General features: G+C 43.6%; 2 protein-coding genes across 4 annotated transcripts in view; both read left to right on the plus strand.

Annotated features, from left to right (window-relative positions):
* The window catches only part of CES5A (carboxylesterase 5A), a 97,990-nt gene extending 77,092 nt beyond the window's left edge, over positions 1-20,898 (plus strand). Inside the window, exons 11-14 of one of the 3 annotated variants that reach the window (XM_078062862.1) lie at positions 6,789-6,941; positions 9,111-9,183; positions 9,281-9,389; positions 20,515-20,898. In XM_078062862.1, the coding sequence (XP_077918988.1) occupies positions 6,789-6,941; positions 9,111-9,183; positions 9,281-9,389; positions 20,515-20,556 (377 nt within the window). In that variant the 3' untranslated portion in view covers positions 20,557-20,898. Of the gene's footprint in view, positions 1-6,788; positions 6,942-9,110; positions 9,184-9,280; positions 9,808-20,514 lie in introns of those variants that run through there. The other 2 variants (XM_036068934.2, XM_036068932.2) reach the window with 2 other exon arrangements.
* Positions 20,899-21,137: 239 nt separating this feature from the next.
* The window catches only part of CES1 (carboxylesterase 1), a 28,593-nt gene continuing 26,720 nt past the window's right edge, over positions 21,138-23,010 (plus strand). Inside the window, exon 1 of the mRNA XM_036068936.2 lies at positions 21,138-21,272. Within this exon, the coding sequence (XP_035924829.1) occupies positions 21,221-21,272 (52 nt within the window). The 5' untranslated portion in view covers positions 21,138-21,220. The remainder of the gene's footprint in view (positions 21,273-23,010) is intronic.

Genomic DNA, 23,010 nt, shown 5'->3' on the forward strand with positions numbered 1-23,010 from the left:
GTGTCTTCCCAAGCATTTTAGCTCTAAGGAGTAGTGGAGCAACCAGAAAGAGAGTATTATTTGGGGGAACACAAACCTTGTCTCCCCTCTCCCTGCCCTAATTCCTTCTCTCTCTCCTTCTCACTCACTCTCTCTTTCTTCTATTCCCCTTTCCTCATCTTTCCACAATTTTTTTTTACCAAGAGCCTACTATGTGCCTGACAGTATTCTGGGCCCTAGAGATACAGCAGTGAACAAAACAAAGACCCTGCCACCATGAAACTCACATTCTAGTGGGGGAGATTGATAACAAACAAGTAAAGATAGAATATGTATGTGTTAGATGGTAATATAAGTAAGATAAAACAGGGCAGGGGATAGCAGTTGCAGGGCGCTGTGGGATTCTGTATCATAAGGTCTACGGAGGTGACGAGGGAATGAAGACCAAGAATTGACTCTTGAATTTGGGAACACAGAGATCACCGGTGACTTTGACAGGAACTATTGTGATGGGATGATGTAGATAAAAGTCTGGTTAAAATGGATTCAAGAGAAAATGAGTATACTGATCTTCAGAGAATACATCCCAATCTCAAAATCTCAGCAGTGGTTTTGGAAAAAAATGAATGAATTGATTTTAAAAATTTACATGGAAATGCAAGTATAGCCAAAACAATCTTGAAAAAGAATAACAAAGTTAGGGGGCTTACAAATCATCTGATTTCAAGTCTTATTTTTGAGATGCAGGAATTAAGAATGTCTGGTATTGGCTGAAGGATAGACAAATAGATCAGAGTGGAGAGTCCAGAAAATAGTTAACCAATTTTTGACAGAGACGCTGAGATAATTCAGTGGAGAAAGGAAATTCTGTTCAACAAACAGAGGTGGAATAACTGGATATTTATGTAGAAAAAGTGAACTTCAACACCCTAACTCACACTATACACAAAAATCAATGTGAGATGAGTTGTAGATCCAAATGTAAAAGCTAAAATTGTACTTAAGCAAAATTAATATATATTTTTTTGCTCATCAAAAAACACTGTTAACAATGTTAGCAAAAATAGTGGAGGAGGGAATTCCAAAAATCTGTCCCACCACAAAAGCAATGAATAAACTGATAAGTACTGTCAGAATCAATTTTATCAGAACCTGGAAACAAATCAAGGGTTTATAGCAAGCAAGTGACCATTTAATCAAGATAAAGATCCTTGAGTCTCAGTGAGAGAGTGTGGCATTTCAACTTACTCTGCAGCATTTCCTGCTACCAGCTAGGCAGTGGCCTTTAAGACAGCAGCCCACATTTATAGTATAGGCTCCTAGTACTGGAGGGAGAAAAAAGGACCTTATACTCAAAGAATTGTGGTTTTTTTCCTTTGATCTATCTGGTGGCTCCCTAAACAACTAAGCTTAAGGGGCTTGCTTTTATTTCACCTAACCCAGAACTGTCTCAGGGATTAGGAACCTACCTGGAGGGCATTTTTCATCAACATTTAAGGGTAAATGCATTTGCTGGGGCGCCTGGGTGGTTCAGTTGGTTAAGCGTCCAACTCTTGATTTCAGCTCAGGTTATAATCTCAGGGTGGTGAGACCAAGCCCTGTGTCCAGTTCTGCACTGGGCATGGAGCCTGCTTAAGATTCTCTCCCTCTCCCTCTGTCCCTCCCCACCCCTGCTCACGTGCACACATGCGTGCATGCTCTCTCTAAAAAAAAAAAAAAAAAAAGTAAATGTATTTGTTGCTGCCACCAGAGGCAAGGGATAACAGTTAGAATAAACAATAGACAACACTTAGGAAGAAAAACTGGGCAATGGAATGCCCTGGGAATAAAGGTTTAAGAAGCTCCCTCATGTTCCTGGGAAATTAGAAGGCCCTGTGCATGTCCAGAGTGGGGAGAATGCTCAGAAAAGGCCTGAGATGGCCCTAAGCTGTTATATCTGGTTGACCTGAAGGCTATTCTCTTACAGAAAGTGGAAGCTAAGTAAGAGTTGTAAACTGTCTAGCTGAGTGTTGAGGGTGTGCTTCAACACACACATAATGCCCATCTTCAAAGATTGAGAGATTTTGTTTGTTTGTTTTAGGCATTTATGAAAATCTCAGCTGACTCATAAAATTATTAGTTGACCGCTAAGATAACCGGAGAAAAAAGACTCTGGTGGTCACACATGACGAAGAATAGTCAAAATTAGTACAGAAACATTTCTAAACAAGCTAACAACAGCAACCACAACAAGCAGTAACAGTAAACCATGGCAAAGGGGTAGAATCTGATGTTCAGAGTTGCCACGTTATAATATTCAAAATCTCCAGTGTTCAACAAGGCATGCAAAGAGATGGGAAAGTATGGCCCACAGACAGGAAAAAAAGAAATTAATAGAAACTGTCCCTGAAGAACCCCAGACATTGGATTTACTAACCACTTTAAACCAACTATTAAATATACTCAAATAGCTATAAAGGAAACCACATATAAAAAATTAAAGGAAACCATGAAAATGATGTTTCACCACATAGAGAAGCAATAAAGAGAGAATTTATAAAATTATAACAAGGTCCAAATAGACATCTGGCATTGTGAAATACAGCAACTGGAATGGAAAATTCATTAGAGGGACTCAATGCCAGATTTGATCATGGAGAAGAAAGAAACAGAGAACTTGAACATAAATCCATTGAGATTACCCAGTGTGAGGATCAGAAAGATAAAGGAATGAGGAAAAATGAACAGAGCCCAAGAGACCTGTGGAACACCATGAAACATCCCAACATATGCATGATAGGACTTCCAGAAGGAGAGGAAAGAGAAAAGAGGTAAAAATAATATTTAAAGAAATTATGATCAAAATGTCTCAAATTTGATGGAATTTGAATCCCAAGTAGGAAAAACTCAGAAATCCACATAGAGATATAATCAATCAAACACCAAAAACAGAGAAATTCCTGAAAGCAGTTAAAGTGAATAGACTAATCATGTACAAAGTAGTTTCAATAAGATTAACAGCTGATTTCTCAACAGAAACCGCAGAGGCCAGAGGCAATAGAATAACTTATTCAAAGTGCAGAAAGAAAAAAAGCCTGCCAACCAAGAGTTCCATATCTGTCAAAACTATCTTCAAAAATGAAGGGGTAATCAAGACATTACCAGATAAACAAAAATTGAGAGAGTTTGTCACTAGTAAACCTGCCTGAAAAATGCTAAAGGGAGTCCTTAAAGCTGAAACAAAAGGACACTAGACAGAATCTCAAATCCACAAGAAGAAAAAAGAACACTACTAATGGTACTTACATTACTTATGTTTACTTATAGAAGTCAGTATTGTCTAATGTCTAATGTCTCCTTGTTTTCCTATATGATTTAAAAACAACTGTACAAAATAATAATTATAAATCTATGTTTTCACATACAATGCATCAAGATCCAATCTGTGCCAATAACAATATAAAGGTGCAGAGCTATAAAGGGGGAAAGCTTTTGTATACTATTGAAACAAAGTTGGTATTAATTTGAAATAGATTATTATAAATTAGGATGTTAATTGTAACCCCAGGGCAACCACTTAGAAAATAACTAAAAATATGTATAGTAAAAGAAACAAGAGGGGATCAAAATGGTACACTGGAAAATATTATGGTAATGGAAGACTTGAAGAATAGAAAAGATATAAGACATATGGGAAACAAATAGTAAAATGGCAGAAATAAGTCCTTCATAGTCAGTAATTATACTAAATGAAAGTGGATTCTCTCAAAAGGCAGACATTGCAGAATGAGTGGATTATAAAAACAGTCCAACTGTATGCTGCCTACAAGAGACTCACTTTATTTTTTTTTAGTGGTTTTTTAAAAAATTTTTTTATTGTTAAATCACCATACATTACATCATTAGTTTTTGATGTAGTGTTCCATGATTCATTGTTTGTGCATAACACCCAGTGCTCCATGCAGAATGTGCCCTCTTTAATACCCATCAGCAGGCTCACCCATCCTCCCACCCCCTCCCCTCTAGAACCCTCAGTTTGTTTTTCAGGGTCCATTGTCTCTCATGGTTCGAAGAGACTCACTTTAGAACTAAAGACACAAATAGGTTGAAAGTGACAGTGGATTCTTAGATATAACAACAAAAGCATAATCAAAAAAGAAAAAAATCCAGATAAATTGGACTTCATTAAAATGAAAAATTAATGTGCATCGAAGGGCAATATAAAGAAAGTAAAAAAGACAACCTGCAGAGTGGGAGAAAATATTTGTAAATCATTTATATGATAGGGGTCTATTATTTGGAATATACAAAGGACCCTTAAAGCTCAGCAAAAAACCAAACAAGTCAATTCAAAAATGGGCAAAGGATTGAATGGACATCTCTCCAAAATAGATATACAAATGACTAATAAGCACATGAAAAGGTGATCAACATTATTAACCATCAGGGAAACGCAAATCAAAACCACAGTGACATACCACTTCATACCCACTAAAGTGGCTATAATTAAAAAACCAACACACAAAACCCAGAAAATAACAGTGTTATTGAGAATGTGGAGAAACTGGAACTCTCATGTCCTGCTGGTGGGACTGGTAAATGATAAATGCAATGCAGAAAGTGGTTTGACTGTTCCTCAAAAAATTAAACATAAAATCACGGTATAACCCAACAATTCCACTCCTAGGGATAGACCCAAGATAATTGACTACCAGATGGTCAAGCAAAAATTGTACATGAATGTTCATAGCAGCCTTCTTTAGAGAGGCCAAAAAGTGGTAACAACCCAAAGATCTATCAGCTGATGAATGGATAAACAAAACGTGGTGTACACATAAGATGGGTTATCATTTGGCCATAGGAAGCAATGAAATCCTGACACCTGCTACAACGTGGTTGAACCATGAGAACATTATGCTAAGTGAAAGAAGCCAGACACAAAAGGCCACATGTGTGATTCCATTTATATGAAAAGTCCAGAATAGGCAAATCCACAGAGACAGAAAGCAGTTTCCAAAGGACAGGAGGGAAGGGCAAATGGGGAGTGACTGCATAATGGGTCCAGGATTTCTGTTTGGGGAGCTGAAAATGTTCTGGGCCTCAATAGTGGTGATGGTTGTACAACATTCTGAATGTACTAAAAACTACTGATTTACATACTTAGAAATGGTTCAAGTGGTGAATTTTATGTTATGTGTATTTTACCTAAAACAAAAAACAAAAAACCCAATGTTGCTACAGAAAGGAGAAGGCAAGCCACAGACTGGAAGAAAATATTCACAACATAATTATCTGACAAAAACTTCACATCCAGCATATGAGAACTCTTACAATTCAATAATGAAAAGACAAACGTTCCAATTACAAACAGATAAAAGGCTTGAAAGGACACTTCACAAAACAAGATATAGGAAAGCCTCTTTTGGCGCAAGAAAAGGTACTCAATATTATTAGTCATCAGGGAAATGCAAAATAAACCCCAAATGAGGAAACCATGTATACCTACTAGAATGGCTAATACTGAAAACACACACCATACCCACAAGTACTGCGAAGGATGTGGAATATTCAGAAGTATCGTGGACTTCTGGAGGGAATGTAAAATGGTACAACCATTCTGGAAAACTGTCAGTTTCTTATAAAATTAAGTGCACACCTACCCTATTACTCAACCATTCTACTCTTAGGCATTCACTGAAGAGAAGTGAAAGCTTATGTCCTTCCTTGCATATGGACATTAATAGCAGCTTTAATCATAATAGCACCAAACTAGAAAGAACCCAAAAGTCTATCATCAGATGAGTGGGTAAATACATTGTGGTATATTCATGCAATAGCATACTACTTGGTGATAAAAAGGAATCAACGACTGATACATGAAATAACATGGATGAATCTCAAAAACATTACACCCAGGAAAAGAAGCCAGACACACAAAAGTATATATATTGTGCTACTCCATTTATGCAGAGGTCAAGGACAGGCAAAATTAATCTGTGGTGACAATCAGTAAACGGGTTGATTGTCTCCTGGTAGAGTGGCCACAAAGACACACAAGGGAATTTTCCAGGGTGATAGAAATGCTCTGTATACCTTGGCATGGTGGTTACAGGAATGTGTATACACTTGCAAAAACTCATCAAATCATGTAATTAAAATCTGCGCTTTTTATTGTCCATAAATGACACTTTAATTAAGAGAGAGAGAGAGAGAATGAGGAGAGGGAGCAGAGATAATGAGTATTGTAGGGTCTTGCTAGAAGGGATTTAGAGAGATAAGCCAGTAGCCAGAGGGGAAGCTGAGACCAAGAGTATGTGTGTTTGTGTGTGTCTCTGTGTGTGTGTGCACACGTGTGTGTGCGTGTGTTAACGGGAGACATGTAAGCATGTTGGCTACGGATGGCAGTGGTCCAGTAGAGAAACATTGATGGTGCAGGGAAAGGTGGGGGCGGGGAGGAATTACAAAGCAAAGACCTTTAGCAGAAGAGAAGGAATGTTGGAAGCAGGGAATAACTGTTCGGTTTGTCTCCGGACAGTTGAACCAGAATCAGTGGGAGGAAGTCACAGGGAGGTAGATCTTTGCTCAGTAGGAAAGGCTTATCTCAGTCTGCCCTGAGGGGTAGTGAGCTCTTGTCACCAGGGGTGCAGGGACTGCTGTGGCAAGTACTAGCCTCCAATAAGGAAGAGGGAAGTTAGCAGAGTTCCAGTCACCTCTTGTCTCTGAGCCGTCCCACCCACGGGTGTGGAGGACCTGCTGGGTGGGGATGCGGGGCCAGCCCCTGTTCCGCCGCGCTTTGCACTGGCCACAGGCCCTCTCCTACCTCTGTGCAGATGCTGGGGCAGGACCTGTCTACTTCTACGAGTTTCAACACGGGCCCCAGTGCTTAAAGGACACAAGGCCGACTTTCGTCAAAGCCGATCACTCTGATGAAATCCGCTTTGTATTTGGAGGTGCCTTCCTGAAAGGCGACATTGTCATGTTCGGTAAGGAACAGGCTTCGGGGGCGGGGTGCTTCTGCTCTTGTGGGGACTCGAGCTGGGGATGAGCTGGGGAGAAGCCCCTCCCCCCACCCAACATGACGCCAGAGCCCTGGAGTACTGGTGGGTTAGAACTTAGTCTGTGGTTTACAGACACAACCATTCCCTGGAAAACGCCCCCACTCTTATTTTTAGAAACCAAGATGAAAAAGAGTTGCCCGCATTGGCTTGATGAGTGTTTCTCTTTGTGCTAAAGCCGGAAGGGCTGGGCAGTTGGGGGCACTCAAGCGACCTAATTTCTTTTTTTAATTAAAACCACTTTCTTCCTTCTCTCTGACCACTGGTCTTACCCTCCCTGCCCTTTCCAGACCTGTGGATGAGGCTACCACCCAGTGCTTTAAAAGGCAAAAACAAACAAACAAACAAACAAACAAAAAACCAAAAACCATGTTTTTCATAATTCCCAAAGTCCTCTGGACCCAGGTGGCCTAATGTAGATGCTTGTGAGCTGCTGCTAGCGAGGTTAGCTCATCCATTCCTGAATTTATGACCTGTGCAGGGCCTAAAATAAGCCAATCAGGTGAGGTTATCCACAGAAAAAAATTACAGCAACTACACACTACAGATATCACTAAAATATTTTGTTAAAGAAATTGCACAATACAGGCTCTTGACCAGTTCATGCTGGCCTCTCGACGATGAGGACCGGGCCTCCGCATAAGTACGTTTGTGCGCTGAGGTTTATTTGTTACGTCATTTATTCATTCCCATCCTTATAATGCAGATAATAACACAACTACCTCTTAACTAGTAGGTTATCATAAGGATTCAGTGAAAATTCTCACAAGGCACACAGTGAGTGCTTAATAAATGTCACTGTACTATTACTCAGCAACCATCACCAAGCTCATACTGTGGGACGCGCACGGGACTCTCCACATGGGAAAAAATGAACCACATGTGTGTCAAAGTTTAAATTCCTTAATATCTAAAGAGCTCCTAAAACCAGTGGGAAAAGAGCAACCCAGTGGAAAGCTGGCTAGCAGATACAAATAGACAGTTTATGGAAAAGGAAACATGAGTGACTTTTAAGTATGAAAATCCACTTGACCTCACCCATAACAAGAAGATTGCACACTAACCTTGACTGAGGAAGACTTTTTCATCTATCAAGTTTGGGAGGAGCAATACATTTTACATAATGTATTTGAGCAGGTGTGGGGAGACAGACAACCTCATATATTAATGCAAAACTCTACCAAATTTAAAATGCAGATGGTCTTTGCCCAAGCAATGCAACGTCTAGAATTTTTTTGTGCAATTATACTTGCACACAAGCAAAAGTATAGGCACACGCTGAGGCATTGCTTTTACCAGCAATGATGAAAACGTGTAAAGATTGAAAACGATGTAAAGATCCACCAAGAGAGTACTGGATGCATGAATTATATATTCACTTATAATTGCATATATACATATTTATGCATTATACATTTAGAGAACAATAAATGGCAATAAATGGTGGGTTTATAGGCGACAGTATGGAACTATCTTCCGGATACGATTTTAGTAAAAAGAAAAACATGGAGAATATGTGTTCGTATTATACTGAGTGTGTAAAAAGGGGTCCGCTTAACCCCTAGTACATGACTAGGCTGCCTTTGGAGGGCACTCAAAAAGCTGGTAGCTATGGTTGCCTCTGAGCCTGGGGACTGGGTGTCTGGAGAAAAGAGATGGGAGGGAAACTTATTGTCCTTAGATACCCCTGCTGCATTTTGGATTTTGTACTTTGAGCAAGGATTACTTTCTCAAATAAAGAAATGCAATAATTAATTAATTGCATGAGGCGGGGAGTGGTGGAAAGAGACACAGAGAGAGGTGGTCTCTGTCCCCAGGGAGCTCGCAGCCTCATAGGAATGACTGGAAAATAACTGGCTAGATGGGGAAGCTGCATGTTCAGCCTCCTCCAGCATTCGGAAGCCACGACTCCTTGGGCGAGTCCTGGCTGCTCTGGGCCTCAGTCTGTGCAGATGCAGAATGAATGCATTGATTGGTGGGCTGGTGAGGGGATCGGCGGGAAGGGAGATGCGAACGTGATTCAGCGCACCCGAGTCACCTTGGGTGAATTCTGGTGAATCCGTGTGAGAGCCGGATTTTGTGATTGTCTTCCTTCAGAAGGAGCCACCGAGGAGGAGAAATTGCTGAGCAGGAAGATGATGAGATACTGGGCCAACTTTGCTCGGACCGGGTAAGTGAGCCGCCCCCCCCCCCGCCTCCCCCAGCCTCCCCCACATTCAGGTGTTGGAGAATGGAAATCTCACCCCCGTCTCTGCCCTCACTTCCAGGGACCCTAACGGGGAAGGCCTGCCTCTGTGGCCAGCCTACAGTCAGAGCGAGCAGTACCTGAAGCTGGATTTGAACATGAGCGTGGGACAGAAACTGAAGGAGCAGGAGGTGGAGTTTTGGTCAGATACCCTCCCCCTGATTATGTCCACTTCCACAGCCCTCCCTGGTCCTCCTTCCTTACTCTCTTTTTCTCTGTTCCTGCCTTTATTCTTTGCTCCTTGAGAAATTATGTGTGATTTTGGTTTTCCTTCTTCTGCAATTTCCCCCATGATCATTAGCTCCATTTTTGTGTTTAGCTACTTTGTGAAATCAGCTGCTTTTACTGATGTTTTATGGACGTGGGGAGGATCCCTAGGGGACTTCTTTTCTATATCAAACAACGCTGCTTGTCTTGGAATGCTACCAGATCTCTTCAATAAATCTGCAGGAGGGCCAGCCTATTGGTTGGCATCATAATGATCTTGTTACTAAGAGAAAACAAAATCAGAACGTGAAATATGTATGGGGAGCAGAATTTAATCCTGTGCTCAAAACTCTCCCCCAACCCCCAGCATCCAAGGTGAAGTGGATTTCCTATCAGAGATGTGTATTACCTGAAATCTGAGTGCTCTAACTCCAATCCAGGCAGGTGTCAGCCACAAGCCAAGCATGGATGTCTTGAACCTCGATGGCTAGAACCGGGTCTTTCCTCCAGTGGGGGAGGAGGGGGTGGGGCGGCCAGAGAGCCTCCTTCTCAGCAATGGAAACCAGAGGTCCATCAAGGTCAGGAGCCAAGGAGTCAGACGCCTGGTGGCAAAGTCAGGTCGGGGGGACACCGAGGAGAAAAAATGTTTGCCTGATGGGGCGGAGACTAATCTATGCTTCCATAAACCTACATTGGGTGCCTGATGGGTGCCAGACATATCCACACTGGGGCTACAGTGGTGAGCAAGACATGCCCTCCACCAGGGCTAAGCAAACACACAGTACGCAAACATTCACACTAGTGAATAGCTGATGACAGAAATTTGATAAGATCACTCAGAGTAAGGTGTTGTATAAAAGTATAACGGGGATCTAATTTAGAGGCAAGTCTCGGGAGGTTCTCTCTGGAGAAAGGATGAATTAAAGTTAACCAGATGATAGGTAGGGAGAATGTTGCAGTACCATCATTCAAAGGATGCACTTTTACTTTTTTTTAAGATTTTATATATATTTTTGTTTGTTGAATTGAGAGAGAAAGAGCAGAGAGAGAGAGAGCACAAGCAGGGGTGAGGGGCAGGGGGAGAGGGACAAACAGACTCCCCGCTAAGCAAGGAGCCCAGTGCTGGGCTCGATCCCAGGACCCTGAGATCATGACCTCAGCCAAAGACAGACGCTTAACTGACTGAGCCGCCTAGGCGCCCCGCACTTTTACTTTTTATATCACATTATAATTTAATATTTAATTTAATGTTTACATAATTATATATTAATTTATAATTTATATTTAATATGTTAATATATTTAATATTGACTATAATTTGATATTTAGTTTAATTCATATTATAACTACATAATCCCTATTCTATCCATTTAATTTACCAGGGTAATTAGTTTCTTTGTGATTGCCTCAGGATTACACATGAGGTGCATGGAGTAGGAGGGTTTCTGAAATGTCAATAATGTAGAGTTTCTCTGGGTCAGAGATCTCCAGCTCCTAGCCTCAGTTTGGCCCCCAGAAATGTTTTGTTTAGCCCACAGATGTCAAAAACGTTTTGGAATTAGTTTCCAGTTAATATGAAATCAGGGGAGTTTCACTTTAAAAGCCATGTTTCCAGCCCCTCCAGAGAAAAAGAAGGAAAAGGAGAAGAGGAGGAGGAGGAGGGGGAAGAAGAAATCTGGCAATATTGGAGCTGCGTTCCAGCATGGTAACCAGGGCTTCTGACAGCCCATACATCACCTTTGTGCAAATTAGAAGGTATTCTTTCTTCAAACCCTCTACAGGCATCTTCCAGGAAATCATCATCACTGATAGATACTACATCTATGATGTGAACAGTACCTCCTCTGAAGTAGTGCTCTTGTGCAGTACACAACCTGCACAACTGTTCTCAGTGACCTTGATGGAAAAACCTGCCGGTACTGAGTAGGGGCCACCCTTTACCAAGGCATAAGCTCTCCATTTTTTCACAGTCCTCACTATTCACGGGAAAGATTTGGTTTGTCTCCAGAGTTTTGTTGGATTTGATTTGCTTTAGTGATTCAGGTCCAAGATTGTAAGGGAGAGGGGGGGAAGGATTTTCTGTAAAAAAGGAAGTTGTTTAATTTGTCTTGTGCCTGATCCATTTCACTCATGCATATTACCCTTCCCCTGAAGATGTTTAGGTTTGGACCCCTGGCCTCTCATTTTATAGAAATCTATGGAGATGTGAAGGAATTCGCCCAGAATCATTCAGTGAATTAGCAGCAAGTCAAAACCAGGCTTCGAGTATCTTGTCTTTCCAGAGCAGGACTCTTTCTGCCATGCTCCCTGCCTCCCTCAGCATAGGGTCCAAATCTGTTGGATTGTGTCTGACTTAGGTGGTTGTGGACCAACAATGCTCAGGGCATTTTCTGGTTCTAGGAAGAGGAACCAAGCCACACACAAGCAAGCTGGAAATTCCGTTGCCTCTGCAGCTGCAGACGGCTAATTTCTACACTGATATTTGGCTAAACTAACAGCTAGAAAACACCACTCAACTCATTTTTTAAAATACTATCATATTAAATGACATTACACTTATTTATATACTGCACACAGTCCCAGCATCCTCAAATACGGTTCTAATTTTGGTAGGTGTCTTGCAAGAGGGAGCATATTTCCAACGCATCTAGATACAAGGCCCTCTTTCCTCCTTATTCCTGTCCACGTGCCATCAGATGTTGTATTGAGTTAAAGCTGAAATATAAATGCTACTTGGCATCCTGCTTTTTTTCATTTAATTCAGGGTTTCCTATCAGAGGTGTAAGTAGAGGAATCACCCAGAGGGCTTTTCCAAAATTCCACTGCCCAAGCCGCTCCCCAGTCCAGCCAAACCAGAAACTTCTTGGATGGGACCTGGAAACGTATGTTTTCACTTTTTAGGCATTAGATGCGCACCCCCGATTACGAACTGCTGAGTATTCACAGTGTGGTATATGTATTCCAAGTCGGTAGAGGATCTTCAAAGAATCAGCTTTCATATCTGTCTGATGTGGATATGTCACCATCTCTAGCCAGTAGCCTGCTCCTGGGACATTTATGGATATAATTTGATGAGCAGCTTTGAGAATGAGTACTTTTACTTTTTAAAACTATTCCTGCCATCTGGATCTGCAGAAGATGGACCCAGTCACAGGCCGTGCCCTTTTTAAATTGCTCTTCTTTTTTTTTTTAGTATTTTATTTATTCATTTGAGAGAGAGGGCGCACGGACGGAGAGGGAGATGCAGGCTCCCTGCTGAGCAGGGAGCCCGATGCGGGGCTCAATCCCAGGACCCCGGGATCATGACCTGAGCAGAAGGCAGACACTTAACCGTCTGATCCCCCCAGGTGGCCCTAAATTGCTCTTCTTATGTTCTACAAATTCACTTCCCCAAAGGGTCCCTTCACTTCCTGCTCATCAGCAACACAGAAACATGCATTTCCCACTCACCTCTGCTTTCCCACCACTGTAAAAACAAACTATTTCATTGCTTTCTTATTGTAAATTCAACAACTTCCTTTTTTACAGAAAATCTGCCCACCCCCCGCCCCCCTCCCCTTACAATCTTGGACCTGAGTCACTAAATCAAATCAAATCCAACAAAACCCTGGAGACAAACCAAATCTTTGCCTGTGAATTCCCTAATGTGCAGCAGAGGGCAGCATTAAGGGGAAAAACCGCTCTCCTCCCCTCTGAGGCTCCTGAGATGGGGGTGGCGTGATATTGCACAACTGCTAAGGTAAAAAAAAAAAAAAAAAATGGTTAAATTATAAACGAATACTATTTATCATCGTTCCTTTTCTCTGTAGCACTTGGAAAGGGGAAAATTCCAACCCATTACCTGAAAAGTCTGACTCCGATAACTACCTTCACAAGGGAGAGCAGACGTTGGGGCCAGCAGGCTTTTCTCTTTCCTAATTTTTGTATTTTCCCACTGAGCCCCAAGGAGCCCACCTGAGATGGGCAGGAAAGGGTCCCTTCCCTCGCGGCTCCCTGTTCCTGCTCCTCTCCCCTCAAGGGCCCTTTAGACTCTGGACCTTCCTGGCCTACCCCAAAGCCCAACTCCCCACCTGTGGCCCTGGCTGCAGGTCCCAGGAGGGCAGAGGTGGGAGAGGGGGTGTATCCTCGCATCATGTATCCACATAGTAAGTGGTTACAGATTTTTATCGCTCCTGTGTAGTCATTATTTGTGTGAATATGCCATAATCTATCCATTCTACTGGTGTTGGGCATTTGGAGAGTTTCCAGTTTCAGGTTATTATGAAAAGAGTTGGCATGAATATTTTAGAACATGTCTTTTGATGACTACATGCATGCATTTCTCTTGGATATTTACCTAGGAGTGGCTTCGCTGGGTCACCAGGGTTGCATATGTCAACTTTAGTAGGCACTCCAAAAAGTTTTCCAAAGTGGTCGTGCAGACTTGCCCTCCTACCAGCAGAGTAAGGAAATTTCCAGGTCTTCCATATTGTTGTTGATACTTGGTATTTTTCTAAAGGATTCTTTCACTTTTCTCTTTATTCATTACTGTATGTTTCCTTGCTTAGTTTGCTATAATGCAACAATTGATTTACAAAATTGCATTCCTGTGGACCATTGATGGGCAGGGTTAGGTGACCAGGCATTGGCTTCATCAAGGATCACTGTGACCGCGCCATTTCCTTGAACCTCAGGGAACGTCTTCCTTTGGACATTCAACACTATGATGATTTCAGATGTCCACATTCTGGGCAGAAACCACACTATGTTGATGTTGCCAAGGCTTTTTTTTTTTTAATGGTAAGAATTACTTTCTTTTTTTTTTTTTTAAGATTTTATTTATTTATTTGACAGAGAGACACACAGCGAGAGAGGGAACACAAGCCGGGATAGTGGGAGAGGGAGAAGCAGGCTTCCCGCGGAGCAGGGAGCCCGATGCGGGGCTCGATCCCAGGACCCTGGGATCATGACCTGAGCCGAAGGCAGACGCTTAATGACTGAGCCACCCAGGCACCTCAACCAAGGCTCTTTTTTTGTTTTGTTTTGTTTTGTTTTATTATCTTATGTTAATCACCATACATTACATCATTAGTTTTTGATGTAGTGTTCCATGATTCATTGTTTGCATATAACACCCAGTGCTCCATGCAGAACATGCCCTCTTTAATACCCATCAGCAGGCTAACCCATCCTCCCACCCCCCTCCCCTCTAGAACCCTCAGTCTGTTTCTCAGAGTCCATAGTCTCTCATGGTTCGTCTCCCCCTCCGATTTACCCCCCTTCATTCTTCCCCTCCTGCTATCTTCTTCTTCTTCTTCTTTTTTTTTTTTTTTAACATATAATGTATTATTTGCTTCAGAGGTACAGATCTGTGATTCAACAGTCTTGCACACTTCACAGCGTTCACCATAGCACACACCCTCCCCAATGTCTATCACCCAGCTGCCCCATCCCTCCCACCCCCCACCACTCCAGCACCCCTCAGTTTGTTTCCTGAGATTAAGAATTCCTCATATCAGTGAGGTCATATGATACATGTCTTTCTCTGATTGACTTATTTTGCTCAGCATAATATCCTCCAGTTCCATCCACGTCGTTGCAAATGGCAAGATTTCATTCTTTTTGATGGCTGCATAATATTCCATTGTATATATATACCACATCTTCTTTATCCATTCATCTGTCGATGGATATCTTGGCTCTTTCCACAGTTTGGCTATTGTGGACATTGCTGCTATAAACATCAGGGTGCATGTACCCCTTCGGATCCCTACATTTGTATCTTTGGGGTAAATACCCATTAGTGCAATTGCTAGATCGTATGGTAGTTCTATTTTCAACTTTTTGAGGAACCTCCATACTGTTTTCCAGAGTGGCTGCACCAGCTTGCATTCCCACCAACAGTGTAGGAGGGTTCCCCTTTCTCCACATCCCCACCAACATCTGTCGTTTCCTGACTTGTTAATTTTCTTGCTCACCTCTTAATGCCCTGCATTATCAGAAGTCATGGACGGTTTGGGCATTCATAGACATAAACTCTAACAATGCTCAGAGTAAGAAAACACACAAAACACCTCTCGTTCAAGGTCACTGTATCACCCAGATGTCTATAATACAATCCATAATAATAAATTGGATTTGCTGGACCGTTTTCAGAATATAATTCAATCTTAACTTTCTGGGGCTTCCATTTTTGTCTTTCTGATTCACCCTTTTTCCTTCTTTACTCTTAAGAGGCTGAAGGAAACCTTTATAGAGTAGCCCAAGCAAGCAGGGACTAGGTTTACAATCAGGCTATCAGAATTTAAATAAAAGAAATACAGACGCTCATTGTTTACCAAAGTATAGTACACTTATTCCTGGAGTTACGTAAGATGATTTCAGATGATGCACAAATAAACTTTAAAGCGTTATATAATAGTTATATATTTATTTTGCTATGTGTTAGAAAAAAAATCCCTAGTATCAAATTGATGATTTAATGGATATTATTATCTCTGGCAGGAATTGCCATTAAAGTCTGTCCAGTCTCCTTTGGCACACAACCAGACCAGATCTCTTGGCCTTCCTTACAGTTAGATTGGCCATGCAGCTATGTTCTTTCCAATGGAATGTGAGTAGAGGTGAGGAAGGCCACATCCAGGCCTGGCCCAACCCCCCTGTTCACTCCTCTGTGCTTCTTCTAATTCCAGCTGACTAGAATTGGCACCCAGGAAAACATGAGAAACTATGAGTTAAAGATGGTAAAGCTGCCATGTTCTAGATCAGGAGTCAGAAACTGGCCCATGGGCCAAATCTAGCCTGCCACCTGTTTTTCAAATAAGGTTTTATTGAAACGCAGCCGTGTCCATTTGCCTGGGTGTTATCTATGGCTGCTTTTGCTAAAACAGCAGATTGAGCAGCTGCCACAGAGACCATATGACCCACAAAGCCTAAAGTATTTACTACCTGGCCCTTTACGGAAAAACTTTGCTGACCCCTTGTTTAGATCACTGGAGGAACGGCACCACGTTTCTTTACATAAGCAGAAACAAACCACTGACATTCTGGGATTATTTGCTACCATAGTTTACCCTACTTTCACCATATATTCTTACTCAGCAGAAGCTAAACTAGGCAGTCCCATGTGATTGCCTGATGGAGATGGCATGGGGTTGCCAGTCGGAGATGAAACATCTCCAGTTGTCTGTGCCTTGTGGAATGACCCCTTATGCCCATGGCGAGTGAAGCACTCCCCTCCCGAAGCCACCCCCAGGTCAAACTTTCCCATAGGTGCTCTGCCTCAGTCAATCCTAGGACATGGGCTCATATTTCTTTGAGGACTTGTTCTAGTAGGTGCTCTCCATGTGTCTGTTGAGGAATTTGTTGGAGAGGTTTGGGGGGATAACTTGGAGGCCTCAGAGGTGTCTTCTCCCCTAAGATCTGTCTAAACGCTTGAGAGTTAAGGCCAGTTTCTAGGATTTCACTCTTCAGACCATCTAGCTCCATGCGAGAAACCTTAGGGAGTTTCCCAGGGGAAAAGCAATCAGCCTAGTCAACTGCCACTGAAGCAAGAAGAGCTGTATTATTCACAGAGCTGATGGGATGCAAGGAGGCCATACACATTAAGCAAAACTGAGGTCTGGCGTGAGGCTTTGTAAGCTCCAGCCTCACCCATTACTCTGCAGAATCATCATGAGTCAGGAATGGGCTTCCAGGCTGCAGCCAGACATGGCAAGGTCTGGGAGTAGCTGCCTGTTTGCAGAATTGGCTAATGTCACAAGCAGGCATGTGATTAAATAGTGAGATCGAGGGAATAATCCCTCCCTCCCTTTTATATTTTGCTAAGACAGCGTTCTACAACTTTTTTAGGCTGAGAACCAGGGCTTTTTCCCAGGCTGCAAAGATGGGCTGGTCAGGGCAAAAGGTATAATGGTTATGTGCCTTAACGTGTGTGTGTGTGTGTGTGTGTGTGTGTGTGTGTGTGTGTGTGTGGTGTGCTAAAGTGGTTAGAAACAGTCTTGTTGTCATCTTAGGAAGACAAGCCAGATTGTCCCCTGTGGAGAGAGATAGGGGTCCTCTTTCTTAGGGTGGTCTTTATAACTCCTGTTTCTTTCCTGGATGAAAGGGAGGAGCCCCAGCCCAGGTCAGTCATCATGGAAGCGATCACCTCTGGGGACTGACTGTAGCGCTGTCACAAAGCCCTTGGCCCTATCCCAGTGCTCCCCTCACTGGCCTGCCACAGCGGCTAGAAGGAGTGCAAATTACCATGTTTTTTTGAATTGGGGTCTCCAGATGCTTCATTTCAGCTCTAACCTATGGCCTTGGCCAAGAACCCATGAGCTTTTCTGAGTGTCATGTGCTTTGTGGCTGCTGGTCGCCCAGTTCTCTCGGATGTCAATATTGTTCTGGCCTGGACAAGAGCAGGCTTGCCAAGGACACCAGGAAAAGAGTCCGAGCATAGAGAAGGCAGAGCTGCCCTTTGACCGCGCCGGCCTGGAGACAACCCTGCTCCACATCTGCTTCCTCTCCACTGACAAGAACACATCTCATGTCTCCAGTTAAAGGCAGGGGGCCTGGGGTGTGTGACTCCTGGCTGGACAGTGACTTCTCCACCACAAGTCCGTCTCCACGGGGAGAGGAGCACCATGAAGACGGAGCGAGCAGCAAGCACCTCTGCCGCCCGGTCACTACCTGTTCCAAGAACCCAGCACTCCTGTTTCCACCCATCCTCCCAGACAGCCTCAGAGTCTGGGAGGGGTCAGCAGGGAGGTGTGGGCGCTTTAAAGGGTGGAGATGGGGAGGCTCCCAGGAGAGAGAAACCATAGCAGCTCACCCACAGGCAAATCAAGGCTCCCAGGAGAGAAAAACCATAGCAGCTCACCCAAAGGCAAATCAAGGCTCCCAGGAGAAAGAAACCATAGCAGCTCACCCGAAGGCAAATCAAGGCTCCCAGGAGAAAGAAACCATAACGGCTCACCCAAAGGCAAATCAAGCATGTGCTTAGGGAACCAACAAAGTCAGTTTGTCAATAAGGTTTGGACAGCACAACAGATTGGATAAGAGTATGGTCTGGAACATTACGCAACTCTTGTTCAATCCCTAGCTCTTCCTATACTTGATGTTCCTTGCCCGTGCTGAGTCCTAGGAGATAGGAGTATCAATTCACAGGGCTCCTTTGAGAACCGAGTGAGGTACTGCATACAAAGCACTCAGCCCCTTGTTTGCCGCACAGGGAACCCTCAATAAATATTTGTCACACGAATGCCTGAATGAATAGAAGTGGAAAGTATAAATAAGTAAAAACACAATGCGACAGCCAGAAAATGGCTGTTGTAATACAAATTAGATGTATAACCTTCCAGGATTTTTTTCTATGCAAAGATATGCTTTTACTAAAATGGGCTATTATACATGACTGGATTTTTAAGTATTTATTTTATTGAAAGATAATTCATGTGGCTCAGTCAGTTAATCGTCCAACTCTCAGTTTTGGCTCAGGTCCTGAATTCAGGGTCTTGGGAGTGAGGCCCTCATCAGGCTCCGCGTTCAGGGCAGAGTCGGCCTGTCCCTGTCCCTCCCCATCTCCTCCTGCCCCCACCAAATAAATAAATAAATAAATAAATAAATAAATAAATAAATAAAATCTTTAAAAAAAAAGATAATGCACATACCATAAATTCACTTTTTTAAGTGTACAATTCAGTGTTTTTTTGGTAGGATATTCACATAGTTGTATAATCATGAGTGCAATCTAAACCCAGAACATCTCATCACTCCACAAAGAAGCCTCCTACCCATTATCAGTCATTCCTCATGCCCCTCTCCTCTGCCCCAAGCAACCTCTAATCTTTTTGTCTCCATGCATTTGCTTATTCTGGACTTTTCATATAAATAGAATCGTATAACATGCGGCCTTCTGTGTCTGGTTTCTCTCATTAGTGTATGGTTTTCCAGGTTCATCCATGTTGTAGCAAGTATCCATACTTTGTTTCTTTTCATGGCTGAATAATATTCCATTGTATGGCTAGATCACACTTTATTTATCCATTCGTCAATTGATGGTCATTTGGGCTGTTCTCACTTTGGGGTATTAGGAATAATGCTGTTATTTTTGTCTTGTTTTTGTATGGGTATGTTCCCAGTTATCTTGGGTATATACCTAGGAGTAGAATTGCTGGGAATATAGTAACTCCATGTTTAATTTTTGAGGAATCACTAAACTGTATCCTATAAAGCAACCACAAGTATTTTACAACCTCTTTTTCCCCTTTCACAAGAGATCATGACTGTCTGTCCCTGTCAGTTAGTGGGGTGTGCATCACTAGTCTGAGTGAATGCAGAGTATTTCCTTAGCCAGCTGTGCCAGACTATGTTTAAGGAATTCCCTTCTGTTGGACATTCAGTGATTCTATGAAACAGGCTTTGAGCATCTTCATCTTCCTTGTGTCCCCAAGCAGACACATGAGACTCTCCCAGGTATACCCAGAGCATTTTGTATCCCTCTGTTCTGGGGCTTTCACATTGTGCAGTGGTCCACCAAACACACACACCAGGCGTCTTATCCACTACATGGTGAGCTCCTTGAGGAGAAGGAATATCCCTTGAATTCATCTCTGTACCAGCATCGTGTCTGGCATTTGGTAAATGAATGAATGAATGAATAAATGGAATATTGAATAAATGGAATGATGGATGGATGATTAGAGCCAGGGACTGTAGAGACCTAGAGTTCGTTCACTGTAAAAGTATTCTGCCCAAAGATCCCTGCCTGGAGAAGGAATGCATTCCCTGACCCTGGAGGTATGTGACAAGAGGCTGAGTGGCTTGACAGGAATATTGTAAAGTTAATTTAGTATCAAAAGGGAACCGGATGGGGCACCTGGGTGGCTCAGTCAGTTAAGCGTCTGACTCTTGGTTTCGACTCAGGTTGTGATCTTATGGATCCTGGGATTGAACCCCACATGGGGCTCTGCCCTGGGCGGGGGTCTGCTTGAAGATTCTCTCCCTCTGCCCCTCCCCCCACTCACTTTCTCTCTCTCGCCCACCCCCCCGTCTCTCTCTCTAAAATAAATCAATTTTTTTTAAAAGGGAGAGGGAAGCCGGATGAATTTAAGGTGCTTCCGAACTTGAGAGCACAGAACTGTATGGAGAAGAAGCCCAAACAGCTAAGAAAGATTTGTCCTGAGTTCCCCAGCTGAGCAACTATGGGACTGGCTTTTGCTCCAGTTTTCAAGCTTGTTCTGAGAACCCTGGACCAAAGCTTCCCCCCTCCCTAAAGGTATCTCTCTGCTCCTGGGGCGCCTGGGTGGCTCAGTCATTAAGTGTCTGCCTTCGGCTCAGGTCGTGATCCCAGGGTTCTGGGATCGAGCCCCATGTCCAGCTCCCTGCTCAGCTGGAAGCCTGCTTCTCCCTCTCCAGCTCCCCCTGCTTGTGTTCTCTCTCTCACTGTCTCTGTCAAATAAATGAATAGTATCTTAAAAAAAAAAAAAAAAAAAGCATCTGTCTGCTCCTGCCTGCCTTGGGAAATTCACAGTGCTCTAAGTTTAGAGTTCTGCAAAGGAGAAGCCCTTATGTAACAGGCTGCTGGACGAGTCTGTGGCTATCTGCAATCGGAGACTCAGTCCAGTTTGTTTGGATGAAAGAGGGTGAAATCTGGGTGGGTGTGGCCCAGAGGCCCTGCAGAGGTCCAGAGCCATAGGGCTGTGGGGTGGGAGTGGGGCAATGGGGCGGGACCTGAACAGACTTTTTAAGTGGTGTAGAGGGCTTGAGGCCCTGGAGCTGCAATCCCTTCACAATGTGGCTCTTTGCTCTGGTCCTGACCTCCCTCGCCACTTCCATGACTTGGGGTGAGTCCTTCCGAAATAAAATAGCGGGGTGCGTTTGGAAATCCTTGCCCGGGTGCGAGGTGGGGGAGAACGAGGTGGGAGAGATGCATGGAGGGGTAGAGTATGGCAGGTCCAGTTCTGCAGCAGCCAGCGCCCTCTGGACTTCACCTGCTTGGTGCCCAGACAGTCCCTGCCAACCTGAGACACAGGGTAGCATGAACACTCCCAGACTGCAGCTGTGTGTGCCCCGTGCAGGAGGGCAAAGAGCTAACCTCATGCCTCCCCGGTTGGGGATTCCAGAGAGCTCAGTTTATTTTCTGCTTGATTATTCGTCTGTGTATGGCCAAATCATGGAGAGTGGCTTAGCAGAATGTTAATAGGAGTATCCCGGGCTTTCTGCAAGTTGCATCAGGCCTCTTCATCTTTAGGGAAATTTGACATTACTACAGTAATGGAAAAGCGAAAATCCTCCTCGGATTTCTTTGGGCTACCGTAACAGGGACTAATGGAGGTCTTTCCTAAAAGCAAAGTGGCTTAATACAACCTGCAGGAAGTCCAGGATACTCTTTGCTTTGTGCCATTTCTGCTTAGGAAAAGTTTCATAGGAACACTCTACCCTCAGATGGCAGGCTGGGGACCTGTATGCATTGTGGATCCAGAGTGTGTAGGTTTGAATCCCAGCTCAGCACTTACCAGCTGGCTGTCCTTAGGCATCATGCTTTAGTTTTCTGTGCCTTGGTTTCCCCCATTCTAACATGGGAACGATGGCAGTAGCTATGTCATTGGGCCGTTGTGAGGATAAAACAGGTTGTTTCTAAAGAGTGCCTGGTATGGAGAGTGCAAACAAAGGATTTATAAATAAAGGAGTTGTTTTAAAATGTAGCGTAGTAATAGAAAATTTGATGTATGGTCAGGCCAACAGATCAGGAGCCAATGGCCATAACTTGCCACTCTCAGTTCCCAGGAGGAGGAGGCATGCACCCCACCATCTTGCACCCTGAGGTGATGCTCAGGATGGGTTAAAGGAAGAGGAAGGAGGGAGGAATTTGGGGCAAGAGCCCTTATCGTGGTTGTCAGGGGAAGGAAGAGGTGAGACAGGATAAGCAGGTTTTGGATTGGCAAACTAACCAATTTCAGCAAGTTCTGGGACACAAAGGCTTCCCACAGTTCTTGCCCTGGAGTGATTAGGGCAGGATGGTAATGGCTTGGCCTGGGATGGCCTGGTAAAGAAGGTGATTGGGGTACAGCCTCTGCATGCTGGAAGGGCAGTTGATTTCTATCGCTAGAACTGGCTAACTCTGAGAGGGGCAGTCCCTCCAGGGTCAGCAAGGCCCCAGAGGTCAAACATCAGCATACACAAAATAAAGCACATGATTACTACAGGAGTGTACACGGGACCCCAGAATGCATCTGTGCCCGTTTATAGGCAGGCAGACGGACTCAGAGAGGGAAATGGACTTGCCCAAGGTCCGCTGGAAAATCATGCTCTGGAATCTGTCTATGGCTCATGAATGGAGAGCCAGGGCTGAGACCCTCAGAACCGCGAGAGCCCAGGCCCCATCTGCACTTCACCTTCGTCCTGATGGTGACACTGTCAGAAACCTGGGGCTGAACGTGAGGGCAGAGTAAGAACCGAAGCAGGAGGGGATTATTCCCTTACTGCCGGTTACCCCCTGGCAAGGCCATCCCATTTCCCACTTTAGAAAGTCCATGCTGGCTGCCTCCATTTCCTCAGCTTCCTCATCTGTAAAATGGGCAT

Source organism: Halichoerus grypus, chromosome 15, assembly GCF_964656455.1.
Source record: "Halichoerus grypus chromosome 15, mHalGry1.hap1.1, whole genome shotgun sequence".
In the NCBI taxonomy this organism is placed as follows: Eukaryota; Metazoa; Chordata; class Mammalia; order Carnivora; family Phocidae; genus Halichoerus; species Halichoerus grypus.